General features: G+C 40.7%; 1 protein-coding gene across 5 annotated transcripts in view; it reads left to right on the top strand.

Annotated features, from left to right (window-relative positions):
* The window catches only part of Nsd3 (nuclear receptor binding SET domain protein 3), a 117657-nt gene that overhangs the window by 25402 nt on the left and 77903 nt on the right, over positions 1–14352 (top strand). For all 5 annotated transcript variants that reach the window (XM_042679485.1, XM_042679484.1, XM_042679483.1 and 2 more), the window contains exon 2: positions 10647–11365. In XM_042679485.1, the coding sequence (XP_042535419.1) occupies positions 10691–11365 (675 nt within the window). In that variant the 5' untranslated portion in view covers positions 10647–10690. The remainder of the gene's footprint in view (positions 1–10646; positions 11366–14352) is intronic.

The following is a 14352-nucleotide window of genomic DNA, read 5'->3' as shown; positions in this document are numbered from 1 at the left end:
TGTTGTAATTTATTTACTGTATTTAAGAATTGTAGAAAATAAGCTTACTTATTCAGAGTTGATGCTATGGAGTAGAATGTGTGTTTGAATTCTCCAATTACCACATGTAGGACTATGGCCTTGGTATTTCATTTATACAATGGAGATAGTAATGGTATTTCCATAAAGGAGTATTCAGTGGAGTTAAGTATATAACAGTGTAAAACAAAACTATTAGGATAGTATTGATACACAGTATGTCTTCAAATATTAGTCTTACTATTATCAATGTTATCAATATTATTACTACTGTGTTTGTTAATACAAATTAGGCACACAGAATTTATTGAGGACCAAGATATGAAAGTTATTGACAGATTGATTTTTTTCCTTTTTGTCAGTTGTGAGGCCTGAACTCTGGGCCTAGGCACTGTCCCTGAGCTCTTCAGTTCAAGGCTAATTCTGCCACTTGAGCCATAATGCCACTTCTGGCCTTTTCTGCTTATTGGTTCTGAGGAATTGAACCCAGGGCCTCATGCTTGCAAGGCAAGCACTCTACCACTGAGCCACCTTTCCAGCCCCAGAGTAATTTTAATATAGTGAGTAGAAGAGCCTCTAACTTACCCAGCCTGTCTCTTCACAGCCTCAGTGTCACCCTTGCCTCAAATGTCTAACTGTAGTAATAATACAATTAATTCTTGGTTGCCTTGTATTTCACACTATTTACTACTTCTCTTTCTAAGAGATTAATGGGGTGTTTTTTGTTTATTTTTTTAAAATCCATTTTGGGTGTCTAACATTGTACCAAGTAAGAGTAGCCAAGCAAGTGTTGAGCCCTAAACATACCCCCTAAATGCTATTCATGGATTAACTCTTAATTCTTTCAGCCACCCACACAAGCTAGACAATCCCCTAAGTAGCCACAGTTTCTGAATAAAGAAATGTAAGAAGGTTTGTGGATATTAAATAAGCTCCCTAAAGTCATGTGGCTCACATGCCTTTAGTTGGCTTTGAGCCCAGCTGTGTGACTCGGAGCCTGTGCTCTTAGGCACAATGTGCAGTAGAGAGCCTCATTTGTAAGGTCTTGACCCTCAAAACCTTTTCAGTGTGTCTGCTGTTTAAAGGTTCCTGCCAGACTCCTAAATAAGAAATCTATGATGTAGCCAGGCACTGATGGCTCATGCCTATAATCCTGGCTACTCAGGAGGTTGAGATTTGTGGATCATAGTTCAAAGCCAGCTTGGCCAGACAAATCTGTGAGGATCACCTGAGCCCAGAAGTTCAAGACAGACTTGGGCAACATAGTGAGAACCTGTCTCACAAAACCACCTCCTTCATACACATACACCTTTGTCTGATAATAGCCTTTTGTTAGATATATTTTGAAGTCCAATTTATCAATCTTCTTTCTAGTTTATGATATTCGTGTCCTGTGTCCTTTGTCTAGTACAAAGCTATTTCCTGTGTTTTACTGTAGAAGTGTTACACCTTTTTTTTTTTTTTTTTTTTTTTGGGTCTGGTCGTGGGGCCTGAACTCTGGGCCTGGGTGCTGTCCCTCAGCTCTTCAGCTCAAGGCTAGCGCTTTACCATTTGAGCCACAATGCCACTTCCAGCTTTTTTTCTTTTTCTTTTTGCTTATGTAGTGCTGAGTAATCGAACCCAGGGCCTCATGCATGCAAGGCAAGCACTCTACCACTGAGCCACCTTCCCAGCCCACTTTTTTTTTTTTTTGGTCGGTCGTGGGGCTTGAACTCTGGGCCTGAGCGCTGTTCCTCAGCTCTTCAGCTCAAGGCTGATACACTGCCACTTGAACTACAATGCCACTTCCAGTTTTCTGGTAGTTTTTTGGTGATAAGAGTCTCACGGCTTTCCTGCCTGGGCTGGCTTTGAACTGTGATCCTCAGATCTCAGCCTCCTGAGTAGCTAGGATTACAGGTGTGAGCCACTGGTGCCTGGCTATACTTTTGACTTGGATATTGAGGCATATGAGTTAATTTTAATTCTTTTGTGTATAATGTAAATTAAACATTGATATTCAGTGTGTGTGTGTGTGTGTGTGTGTGTGTGTGTGTGTGTGTGTGTGTGTGTGTGTGTGTGTGTGTGTTGGCCGTGGGTCTTGAGCTCTGGGCCTGGGAGCTATCCCTGAGCTCTTTTGCTCAATGCTAGCATTCTACCACTTGAGCCACAGCACCACTTCTGGTTTTCTGGTGTTTATTGGAGATAAGAGTCTCACAAGCTGGGCGCTAGTAGCTCACATCTGTAATCCTAGCTACTCAGAAGGCTGAGATCTGAGGATCACAGTTCTAAGCCAGCACAAAAAGTCCCTGAGACTCTTATCTCCAGTAAACCACTCAGAAAACCGAAAGTGGCTAGAGTGCTAGCCTTGAGCTGAAGAGCTAAGGGACACAGACTTTGTGCCCACACTGGCTTTGAACCGTGATCCTCAGATCTCAGCCTCCTGAGTAGTTTGGATTACAAATGGGAGCCACTGGTACCCAACTGATGTTCACTCTTGTGTACAAACATCCAGTTAATGGTTTCAGTTCCATTTATTGAAATTACTTTGTTTTCCTTCTGAATTAATTTGACAGTTTTATGTAAGAACAGTTGACCACATAACCACAGATGTCATATTTATTTATCTATTTATTTATATTGCTGGTCCTGGGGCTTGAACTCAGGGCCTGGGCACTGTCCCTGATCTGCTTTTGCTCCAGGCGAGCCCTCTACCACTTTAGCCACGGTGCCACTTATTATGTTTTTTTTGAGTAGTTTATTGGAGATAAGAGTCTCACAGTTTTCCTGCCCAGACTGGTTTGGAACCATACTCCTCTGATCTCAGCTTCCTGAGTAGCTAAGATTACAGGCACAAGACAAGGGCACCTAGCTTATTTTTCTTTTACAATAAACCTAACCTATTTTTAGCCAACAAGAAGTTTGTAGGTGAGTTAAGTTGTTTTGAAGGCTAATGTACCCAGAAATTTATCAGGTAAAAGAAGGAGAATGGTTACAACTTCTTTGAGAACAGGAACTCTTCCATTTATTTATTAGTTTAACAGCATTGAGTGTGTAGCATTGAATATCCTTACAAAATATGTAGGCTGGTGAGGGAGACAAACAACAAGAAACCAACCATGTCTCTGAAAAGGCTTTGAAGGAAAGACAGCAGGCTTAGGGAGTAGAATGAGCTGTGGACCTCAGAAGGCCCCTCTTGAGGGATGAGAGCTGGTTAAGTAGGTAGAGCTGTACACCTAAAAATCCTAATTGTTATTCAAGTTGTGGTGGCATAATTATATAATCCTAGCACTTCTGAGAGGTGAGAGATCATGAGTTCCAGGCCAGCTTGGGCTACATAGTAAGACCTCAAATGAACTTGGCACATTTGAGGAACTGAAAAGAAGCCAGTGAGTACAATGAGTGCAGCAGCAAATATTGCTAGATGACCATGGAAGTCTAAGCTGTGGCCTGACCATTCAGAAACTTTCTGGGTAGAAATAGTTTGGATTGTATTTGAGTGCAGCAGGAAGGCATTGAAAGGTCTGTTCTTCGGTCTTGCCTCTTTCAGTAAACCATGTAACACTATCTAAAGTTATAAGTTGAATATTATTGGCACACCAGAAACTGCTCTTGTGATTCTCTTGTGTTCACAGTATTCACATTACCGTCTCCATAAGCAAGTATTCTGACAGCTATTTTAATTTTACCCTGGTTTTGAACTTTATATAAATAAAACTAAACTTTATACTGTATAAATGGAATTATTGTATTTATCATTTATGAGATTCATCAGTGTTATATGTAGTAGTCCTTTTTCTTTATTGTGTTGGACTTTGAGGGGGACTAGTTACATTATTGGATATGTTTTTAAAAGATACACTGAATGTTCTGTGGGAGATAGTGAAGAGACAGAAAAGCAAGAGACTTGAGAAAGTAATTGATAAATTAGGTGAGATTTTATTCAGAGGCAGGATGAAATAGATACATATGAGATACTTCTTGGGAAATAAAATTCAAGCAATTCGCTGATGAATTGTGTAAGAATATGAGTAAGGGAAAATTGTTCCCAGGTTTCTTAGACAACTGATAAATGGACATTTTAATTTTTTTGAAAGGAAAAGACTAAAAGAAGGACCCTTTCAGATAGAATTAGAAATAAGAGTTCATATAAGAGGAGTTGTCACCAAGTGTTTGGGTTATATATGTGGCATAAGTTTAAAAAAAAGTAGGACTTGGATAGTAGGAGCTACCATGTAAAGACACTGTACTGGAGTTAGAAGACCTAAATTACCATCTTATTTAACTTCTGTTGGCCATCATGTGAATCAGGGAAAAAAAACACCTGATCATTTTCAGCTCCATCCTTTCTAGGTAACATGGGAATAAGATTAATTGAGAATAGACTTACAGAAGCTTGATTTCAAGAAGTATCATTTAGCCAGGCAATGAGGGCTTATGTTTGTAATTCTAGTTACTCAGGAGGCTGAGATCCAGAGAACCACAATTTGAAGCCAGTTTACACAGAAAAGTCTGATAGACTCCAGCACCAAAATAGTAAACCTACCCCCCCAAAAAAAAAAACACCAAACAAACAGGGCTGGCAGCATGGCTCCAGTAGTAGAGCACCAACCAAGGGAATGCAAGGTCTTGTATCTAATCCCAATGCCATCAAAAAAGAAAAATCCAATTAACCAGCAAAATGGTAGACTGGAGGTATAGCTCAAGTGGTAGAGCAGCAGCTGATCAACCAAGAGTACAAGGCTCTGAGTTGAAACTCGATACTGGCCAAAAGAAAAAAAGGAAGACAAAATAGTAAATATCTAGAAAACCACCATCTTTTTTTTGGGGGGGGGGAGGGGTCCAGTCCTGGGGCCTGAACTCTGGGCCTGGGCAATGTCCCTCAACTCTTCAGCTCAAGGCTAGAGCTCTACCACTTGAGCCACAGCACCACTTCTGACTTTTTTCTTTTTGCTTATGTGGTGCTGAGGAATCGAACCCAGGGCCTCATGCATGCAAGGCAAGCACTCTACCACTCAACCACCTTCCCAGCCCCCACCATCTTATTTTAGAATATAATGCTTGTTCTTGACATGGTCATAGACATCAAAAAAGAAATCAGAAATTTCAGAAGAAGAAACTATAGGACTTGCTTAGACTTGTTTTATGGCTTAATAGAAAGGGAAGAATTGTTTATTTGTGAGCCTGAGATTTCTAACCTGGGAAGCTATAAAAACAGCAAAAGCAGTGACAAATCTGGGTGGTCTAAAAGGGAAGTTAAGTGAAGGACAGGCTACAGTTTTCATTGTGTGACTCAAAAATATGCTTATCTTTTAGTTGTCAGTTACATTCTGGCAATGAGATTGGGGGGGCGGGGAAGGGGAAAGCACAAGATTAGAACTCAGTTGATTCTTCAAGCTTAATTACTAAAGTTTGATGGTCTCAGGAAAGTCAGTGTCTCAGATATTCAGTGTAAAATATGTATTTTCAGTAAAAATACATCTAGGGCTGAAAGTGTAGCTCAGGTAGAGCTTGTGCTTAGCATTTCTGAGATCTCTGGGCTTCATCCTTAGTGCCACCCCAAATGTGAAAATACTCTTTTTTTTTTTTTTTGGTCCAGTCGTGGGGCCTGAACTCTGGGCCTGGGCGCTGTCCCTCAGCTCTTCAGCTCAAGGCCAGCACTCTACCACTTGAGCCACAGCGCCACTTCCGGCTTTTTTTCTTTTTTCTTATGTGGTGCTGAGGAATCGAACCCAGGGCCTCATGCATGCAAGGCAAGCGCTCTACCACTGAGCCACCTTCCCAGCCCCTGAAAATACTCTTAATTGGAATCCTTCTTGTAATTGTTAAGATGGTCATGTTGTTTCTTACCTTAGTTTAAGTAAAATGAAAAGTAGAGGAGGGGACATTAAACATTTTTTTTTTTTTTTTTTTGGTCCGTCATAGGGCCTGAACTCTGGGCCTGGGCACTGTCCCTAGCTCAAGGCCAGCTCTCTACCACTTGAGCCACAGTGCCACTTCTGGTTTTTTTCTGCATATGTGGTGCTGAGGACTTGAACTCAGGGCCTCATACATGCAAGGCACGCACTCTACCACTTTCCCAGCCCCAGCATTAAACTTCCAAAAGGCTGTGTTTGGAACTAAATCAAAACTATCAGAAACTAGTCTCTACAGGTGTCTGAAAAACTTATTTGGGACTTGTCTGGAAACTGATCTTGTATATGACAGTTAGGGAAACCAAAAATGCATCTTGTTGTCAGTCTTTCATGTGCCTTAAAATTGGAAATATAAATGAAAACTTAAGTTCTGCCTGAACAGTTGCACCATGTATGGTAGCAGAATTTTAAACATTCCCTTTTTATATCTGTTGCTATGAGCTATATACTTTTGCAAAGAGTCAGATTAGGATAATGATTCAGTTTGTAATTTGTTTATACGTAATGATTTCTAACATGTATCAAGGTTGTCAGCAACTGTGGCACGCTGGCTAGGAGGATGGGTGAACTTGACTGCTGAGCTGAATGAAGCCTAGTCAATTGATTATGAACTATGTTTACTTTTCTAACCTTGCTGTGCCTCTAGTACCCTGACTGTAATAAGACATACTATATACCTGCAAGATGTTGGGAGGATTACATGTAAAGTGCTATGTAAATGTTCATAGTAGCTATTAGAGTGGTTATTTTGACAGTTGTCAAGAAATAAAGCACATGAACAAAGCAAATGAATCTTCTAGAGGCTAATAGCTGAGGGAGCAGAAATGGTATAGTGCTAGAACATCATGGACTTTAGAGTCAGACTTCTTCTTATGCAAAGTCCAGTTCTTCCCCTGAGCTTTGTGTACTTTTTAACTTATATACCAGGAATCATAGTGCTTCCTTTGTGGATTGTCAAATAATATATAAAGTACCTAAAGCCTGTCGCTGGTGGCTCATGCCTATAATCCTAGCTCCTCAGGAGACTGAGATCTGAGGATTAGGTTCAAAGACAACCCGGGCAAGAAAATCTGTGAGATATATCTCCAATTAACGCCCCAAACACTATGGCTCAAATGGTCTTGAGTAAAAAAAGCTGAAGGACAGCACTGAGGCCCTGAGCTGAAGCCCTATGACTGGCACAAAAAATAAATAAAATAGGCTGGGAATGTGGCTTAGTGGTAGAGTGCTTGCCTAGCATGCATGAGGCCCTGGGTTCGATTCCTTAGCACCACATAAACAGAAAGCCAGAAGTGATGCTGTGGATCAAGCGGTAGAGTGCTAGCCTTGAGGACAGAAGAGGCTCAGGGACAGTGCCTAGGCCTGAGTTCAAGACCCAGCACTGCAATAAATAAATAAATAAAATACCTGGACCATAGGAGATGCTAAGAAATGAGCATGCTGTCTGTTCCCTACCTCTCAGCTCCCCCAGTGTAGAAATACTGGTAGTTTGATTGTTCTGTGTATTCTTACTTGGAATTTTATAACTTAGAAAACTGTGTTTGCTCACAGCAGAAGAAATAATAATTGTATGATTGGATGGATACACTTTGGAAAGTGTACTCTCAGCATTTATTTCCATATTCCCTTTGCTTTTTGGATTACTTGCTTTATCATTGTGGCAAATCATACTTAAAAACCAAGGTGGTAGTCATTAGTAGTCATAGAATTGAAATGGTGGTATGTAGCTTTAGAATCCTGCACAGTATTCAAGATAGCTACAGTTAGTTGGTACACTAGTAAAAACCTATTTCTTCTCCCCTTTGCTCTACCGCTTTCTAGATGAAATAGTAAAATCATGTACAGAGGATTCATTAATTTTATTTTTTTTTCTGTGCTACTCCTGGGGCTTGAATTCAGAGCATGGACTGTCCTGCTGAGGCTGGCTTTGAATCATGATTCTCAGATTTCCTGAGTAACAGGGTTATTCTACCCCCCCCCCCCCCCCCCCCCCCCCCCCCCCCCCAGTTCTGAGCACTGTTTCTGAGCTTTTTTTCTCAACTAGCACTCTACCACTTGAGCCATAGCTCTACTTCCAGCTTTTCAGTGGTTAACTGGAGATAAGAATCTCATGGATTTTACTGCTGGGGTTGGCTTCAAACCGTGATTTTTAGATTTTACCCTCCTGAGTAGCTAGGATTACAGACATGAGCTACTGGCACACAGCATGTTCATTAATCTTTTGAGATACGGACTTGTCAAGCCTTATGATACATTGGCACACAGCATGTTCATTAATCTTTTATTTTGAGATGCGGACTTGTCAAGCTTTATGTTTACATTATTACTACATAACAATAGCATCTTCAGATATCATCTTAGAGGGTTGCAGTAATTGTAAGATTATAATGCAAAGACTAAATACAAAGATTATAGTGCAATGATCTAATGAAGAATGTCCGTCAGAATCAGCTGACTTAAAAATACTCATACTACCAGATGTGCTAGCTCATACTTGTAATCTTCTTAGCCTGAGTGTAGGCTGAGATCAGTTCAGAGCCATCCTGGGCAAAAAAGTCTGTGAAACTCTTTTTTTTTTTTTTTTTTTTTTGTTGGTCGTGGGGCTTGAACTCTGGGCCTGGGCGCGGACCCTCAGCTCTTCAGCTCAAGGCGAGCGCTCTACCGCTTGAGCTACAGCACCACTTCCGGTTTTCTGGTGGTTTATTGGAGATAGGAGTCTCACGGTCTTTCCTGCCCGGGCTGGCTTTGAACCGGGATCCTCAGATCTCAGCCTCCTGAGTAGCTAGGATTACAGGCGTGAGCCACCAGCGCCCGGCTACATGTTTTTTTTGTTTTTTTTGTTTTTTTTTTTTTTGGGTCCGGTTGTGGGGCCTGAACTCTGGGCCTGGGTGCTGTCCCTCAGCTCTTCAGCTCAAGGCTAGCGCTCTACCACTTGAGTCACAGCACCACTTCCGGCTTTTTTTCTTTTTGCTTATGTGGTGCTGAGGAATCGAACCCAGGGCCTCAGGCATGCAAGGCAAGCGCTCTACCACTGAGCCACCTTCCCAGCCCCTGTGAAACTCTTATATCCAATTAACTACCTAAAAACCAGAAGTGGAGCTGTGGCTCAAAGTTTTAGAGTTCTAGCCTTGAGCAAAAACAGCTTAGAGACAGCATCCAGGCCCTGAGTTTCAGCCCCAGGACTGACATAATAAAAATGAAATGCTTATACTATGGGCCCCACTGCCAATTTCATTAAATTAGAATCTTTAAGAGATGGACCCTGAAACATGCATTTTGTTAGGTTCTTATTTATTTTTTGACCATACTGGGGATTGAACTTTAGGCCTTATGTTACTAGCCAGGTACTCTACCACTTGAACCATGCCTCTAGTCCATTTGCTTTAATTTTTCAGGTAGTCTCAATTTTTCAGATAGTCTCCTATGTTTTGATGAGGCCTGGCCTTCAACCACATTCTTCCTACCTATGGCCTTCCATGTCATTGGCATTATAGGTGCACAGGACACACCCATTTTATTTGTTGAGATGGGCATCTTGCTAAACCTTTTTTGCCTGGGCTGGCCTTGGACCGCTGTCTTTCCAATCTCTGTCTTTCCAAGCTGGTATTACAAGTTTACACCACCATGCCTGACCCTGAAATGTGCATTTGATAAGTACCTTCAGATAATTCTCTTGTAAATGCTATTTATTAAAAACAAATAGATTCTTGGACGCATGTAGAGAATTGGGTATCCTTAGACACAATTGTTATGAGTGTAGATGAATACCATATAGCCGGTAGAAAAGTTTTTCAGCATCCATGAACACTTCAAATCTCTTCTCCTATAGGTATACACACATGCACTAAAAAACAGTCTGAAGAATCTTTTATGTGTTTGCTCTTCTTTTTTTTTTTTTTTTTTTTGTCGGTCATGGGGCTTGAACTCTGGGTCTGGGCGCTGTCCCTCAGCTCTTCAGCTGAGGAGAGCGCTCTACCACTTGAGCTACAGCGCCACTTCCGGTTTTCTAGTGGTTTATTGGAGATAGGAGTCTCACGGTCTTTTCTGCCTGGGCTGGCTTTGAACCGCGATTCTCAGATCTCAGCCTCCTGAGTAGCTAGGATTACAGGTGTGAGCCACCGGCGCCCGGCCCCCATGTGTTTGCTCTTCTGTGTTCTCTGTGTGTCTTTTTTTTTTTTTTCTTGTTTTCTCCCCTTTCCTCTTTCTCCCTTCCCTTGGGAAATAGAACTTTTTACTTTTGTAAGTAAAGTATTTGAAATAAGATTTTGTTTTTGTGATAATATAAAGAACTGGACAAAACATGAATGAATTTAAAGGAAATTCTTGGGAAACTATTTTAGAAAATAGAAAAGAATGTCAAGACTATCTTGCCCTTTTACAAGAAGGATAAAAGTTAGTTGTTAAAGTTATGACAATAATCAGGAATTTTTCCAGACATCATGATCTACTTCTATAATTCCAGCAGAGTGAATGTTATAGGATCTTGAGTTCGGGGCCAACCTGAGCTACAATATTGCAACCATGTCACAAACAAAACAAAAAAAAACTCCCAAAGGATAAAATATACTTACGTGTCAAAATTATGTAGGCTCTCTACTTTTATAACTATTTAATGTCTGTTTATATCTAAATATGACAATTAGGTTCAAAATATTTTTGCTTGATTTCTTTTCAATTAATTGATCTGTAGCCTGTTAGGATATTAATACTTTTTAATCTACACTTTTCTAATTTTAGGCCCGGTGAGAGAAAGGGAAAGTTAAGGATGCTGGAGCAGAACAATGGATTTCTCTTTCTCTTTCATGCAAGGGATCATGGGAAACACAATTCAGCAACCACCTCAACTCATTGACTCCGCCAACATCCGTCAGGAGGATGCCTTTGATAACAACAGTGACATTGTTGAAGATGGTGGCCAGACACCGTACGAAGCTACCTTGCAACAAGGCTTTCAGTATCCACCTACAACAGAAGACCTTCCTCCACTCACAAATGGCTACCCACCATCGATCAGCATGTATGACACTCAAACCAAATACCAACCATATAATCAGTATCCCAATGGGTCAGCCAATGGTTTTGGTGCAGTTAGAAACTTTAGTCCCACTGACTATTACCATTCAGAAATTCCAAACACAAGACCACATGAAATTCTGGAAAAACCTTCCCCTCCACAGCCACCACCCCCTCCTTCGGTACCACAAACTGTGATTCCAAAGAAGACTGGCTCACCTGAAATTAAACTAAAAATAACCAAAACTATCCAGAATGGCAGGGAATTGTTCGAGTCTTCTCTTTGTGGAGACCTTTTAAATGAAGTACAGGCAAGTGAGCACACAAAGTCAAAGCATGAAAGCAGAAAGGAAAAGAGGAAAAAAAGCAACAAGCATGACTCAGCCAGATCTGAAGAGCGCAAGGCTCACAAAATTCCCAAATTAGAACCAGAGGAACAAAATGTAAGTTGAAACATCTTTTTGAGAAGTTTTAATTTTTTGTGTTTAATGGAAATCAAAGATTTTTTTAAGTTTTTATCTATTCAAATGTGAGTATTTCTAGTAATGTATAATCACTAGAAGGTGCTTGGGATATTAGAATTGGTTATGAGTACATATTTGTTGACTAAATGAATGGACATCATTGGAATGAAGAAATATTCTTAAAGCACATTGACACACCAAGAATCTTATGTATGCTTCTTTGCTTAAGAGCCTCAGTTACTTTTACTTTTTTAACAAACTCTTTGTTTTGTTTTGTGCCCGTACTAGGGCTTGACTGAGGAGCTAGTGCTACTACTTAAGCCACACCTCCGCTTCCAGCTTTTTCCTCTGGACTTTTCTGCCCTGCTAGCTTCAAACTACAATTCTCAGATCTTTTTTTTTTTTTTTAATTGTGAAAATACTGTATAGAGGGGTTACAATTACATGGGCAAGATAATGAGTATATTTCTTATCAAGCATTGTTGCCTCCTTTGTTTCCCCTTCCCATCTCCCCCCCTCCCCCACCCCGCCCCCCTAATTCTCAGGTCTTAACCTCCTGAATAGATAGTATTATAGTTGTGAGCCATCAGGGCTTGGCCAAAGGCAAAGAGAAATTTTTTTTGGAGGCTGGGAATATGGCTTAGTGGTATAGTGCTTGCCTAGCATGCATGAAGCCCTGGGTTTGATTCCTCAGGACCACATAAACAGAATAAGCCGGAAGTGGCATTGTAGCTCAAGTGGAAGAGTGCTAGCCTTGAGCTGAAGAGCTGAGGGACAGTGCCCAGGCCCAGAGTTCAAGCCCATGACTGGCCAAAAAAAAAAAAAAGATGGGGGGGGGGGGCTTCATTTATTTCAGAGTGACTAGTTGGTGACACTTAAATTGAACAGTCATTGCTAATGTGTGTACTATGAAGTTAGCTAATGTAGTAGAAGAACTCTTTATTAAAATCAGAGTTAGGGACTGGGAAGGTGGCTCAGTGGTAGAGTGCTTGCCTTGCATGTCTGAGGCCCTGGGTTTGATTCCTCAGCACCACATAAGCAAAAAGAAAAAAGCCGGAAGTGGCGCTGTGGCTCAAGTGGTAGAGCGCTAGCCTTGAGCTAAAGAGCTGAGGGACAGTGCCCAGACCCAGAGTTCAGGCCCCACGACTAGACCACCCCCCCCCCCGAAAAAAAAAATAAAATGAAATCAGAGTTAGCGTTCATATATCTTGATTAAAACTTAAGGCAGAGTTTTATAAAAAGTTATCCTTCATAGGTAACTTAAGCTTCATGCTGCTGAATTTTTTAAAATATCTGAGACTTTAGTGTGTAGTTGCATAGCAATTACATAAATATAAAAATCAACTCTTGAATGAAGAGTTCATGGTATGAATTTTTCTTAGACATTGATTGGGAAAGTAATGTGTTTTTTTTTATGACTTTCCTGATTTTTATATCTAGTACATCTGAAAAACTTAATTTGTTATCTTCTACTTAAGGATATTTTACCTCTTACTAAAACATCTTTTCTTTGGAAACTATGTCCACTACTTCCTGCAACTGAAATGTGACCTTTTTCTGGAGCACATGTCACAATGACTCTACACTGCCACAAGTGTGCTACTTCATCACTTTTTCATTTTACTAACACTGCTTGAATATATTTGATGTGCTGGCACTATCTTTGAGAACTGAAGTATGCAGAGTATGAAAAGCAGATACCTGCTTCAGGGTCTTGTGTTCCTGTGACAGAGACAGAAGATTGTGTGTGTGTGTGTGTGTGTGTGTGTGTGTGTGTGTGTGTGTGTGTGTACACATAGATACACAGGTTCAGAGAGTCAGTTGCTCTGAACAAAATAAAATTGGGTAATGAGTACAGTAATCAGGACACTTCATTTATTCTGATGTCATAGTTTTGCATCTGTAAGATGAAGGCTTTGGACACAAATGTTTTTTAAGTTGCCTCTTGGTTCCTTACGTCATTTAGCAAATGTACCCCACTCAGTCCTCTACCACTTGAGCCACCACCTACTCCAATCCCTCCCTCCCCCCACCCCTTTCTTTCATCAGTCATGGGGCTTGAACTCAAGGCCTGGGCGATGTCCCTGATCTTTCTTGTTTGAGGTTATCACTCTACCACTTGAGTCACAGCTCCACTTTCGGCTTTTGGGTAGTTGATTGGAGATAAGAGTCATACACACTGTCCTGCCCGGGCTGGCTTTGAATCTCAGTCCTCAATTGTCAGCCTCCTGAGTAGCTAGGAGTACAGGTATGACACGTTAGTAGCTGGCTTCAAACTCTTTTTTTTGTGTTAATTTTTAGCTGTGGTATCACATTTTTGCCAAAGGCTGCCCTCAGACTGTTACCCTCTTATCTGTAGCCTCCTGTATATCTGGAATTACAAATCATACTACCACACCCAGCTTATTGATTGAGGTGTGGTCTTGCTAACTTTTTGTCCTGTCTTAGAATCATAATCCTCCTAATTTCATCCTCCATAGTAGCTAGAATTACAGATGTCAACAGCCACAACAGTTTCTTATAGTGACCATCTGTCAAATACATGAACAAATGGAAAGAGAAAGTTTAATTGTATGCACTCTATAGACACATTCACTGTAACACTTCTACATTTGCTCATAGCCAAAAGCAGAGAAATCATCACTGTGACATTGTTGTTTTTCTTTATGTAGTGCAGGGGATAGAATCCAGGATCTCTGCATTTTCCATTCACAGCCAAGGAGCTACAGCCCTAGCTCCACTACAGCATTTCTTATTAGACCTGCATTGAAAAGACGTATGATACACTATGGCTTTGGGAAACCACAGAAATATATAAAGCCTGACAGATGGCTAAAGCCAAATTAGTGTTTAAAGTGTTATTAGTGTCGGAGAACTATCTTCTGGCTGGACTTGCCTTTGTTCATAGAAAATCTGGCAAATAAGGAAATACTTTTATGTACCCTTTGCTACATTTATTTTCCCTT

Source organism: Dipodomys spectabilis, unplaced genomic scaffold (assembly GCF_019054845.1).
Source record: "Dipodomys spectabilis isolate Male_0828 unplaced genomic scaffold, ASM1905484v1 ptg000052l, whole genome shotgun sequence".
NCBI classification, from domain to species: Eukaryota; Metazoa; Chordata; class Mammalia; order Rodentia; family Heteromyidae; genus Dipodomys; species Dipodomys spectabilis.
Note: the sequence above shows the minus strand (reverse complement) of the source record. Positions and strands in the feature narration are given on the sequence as shown.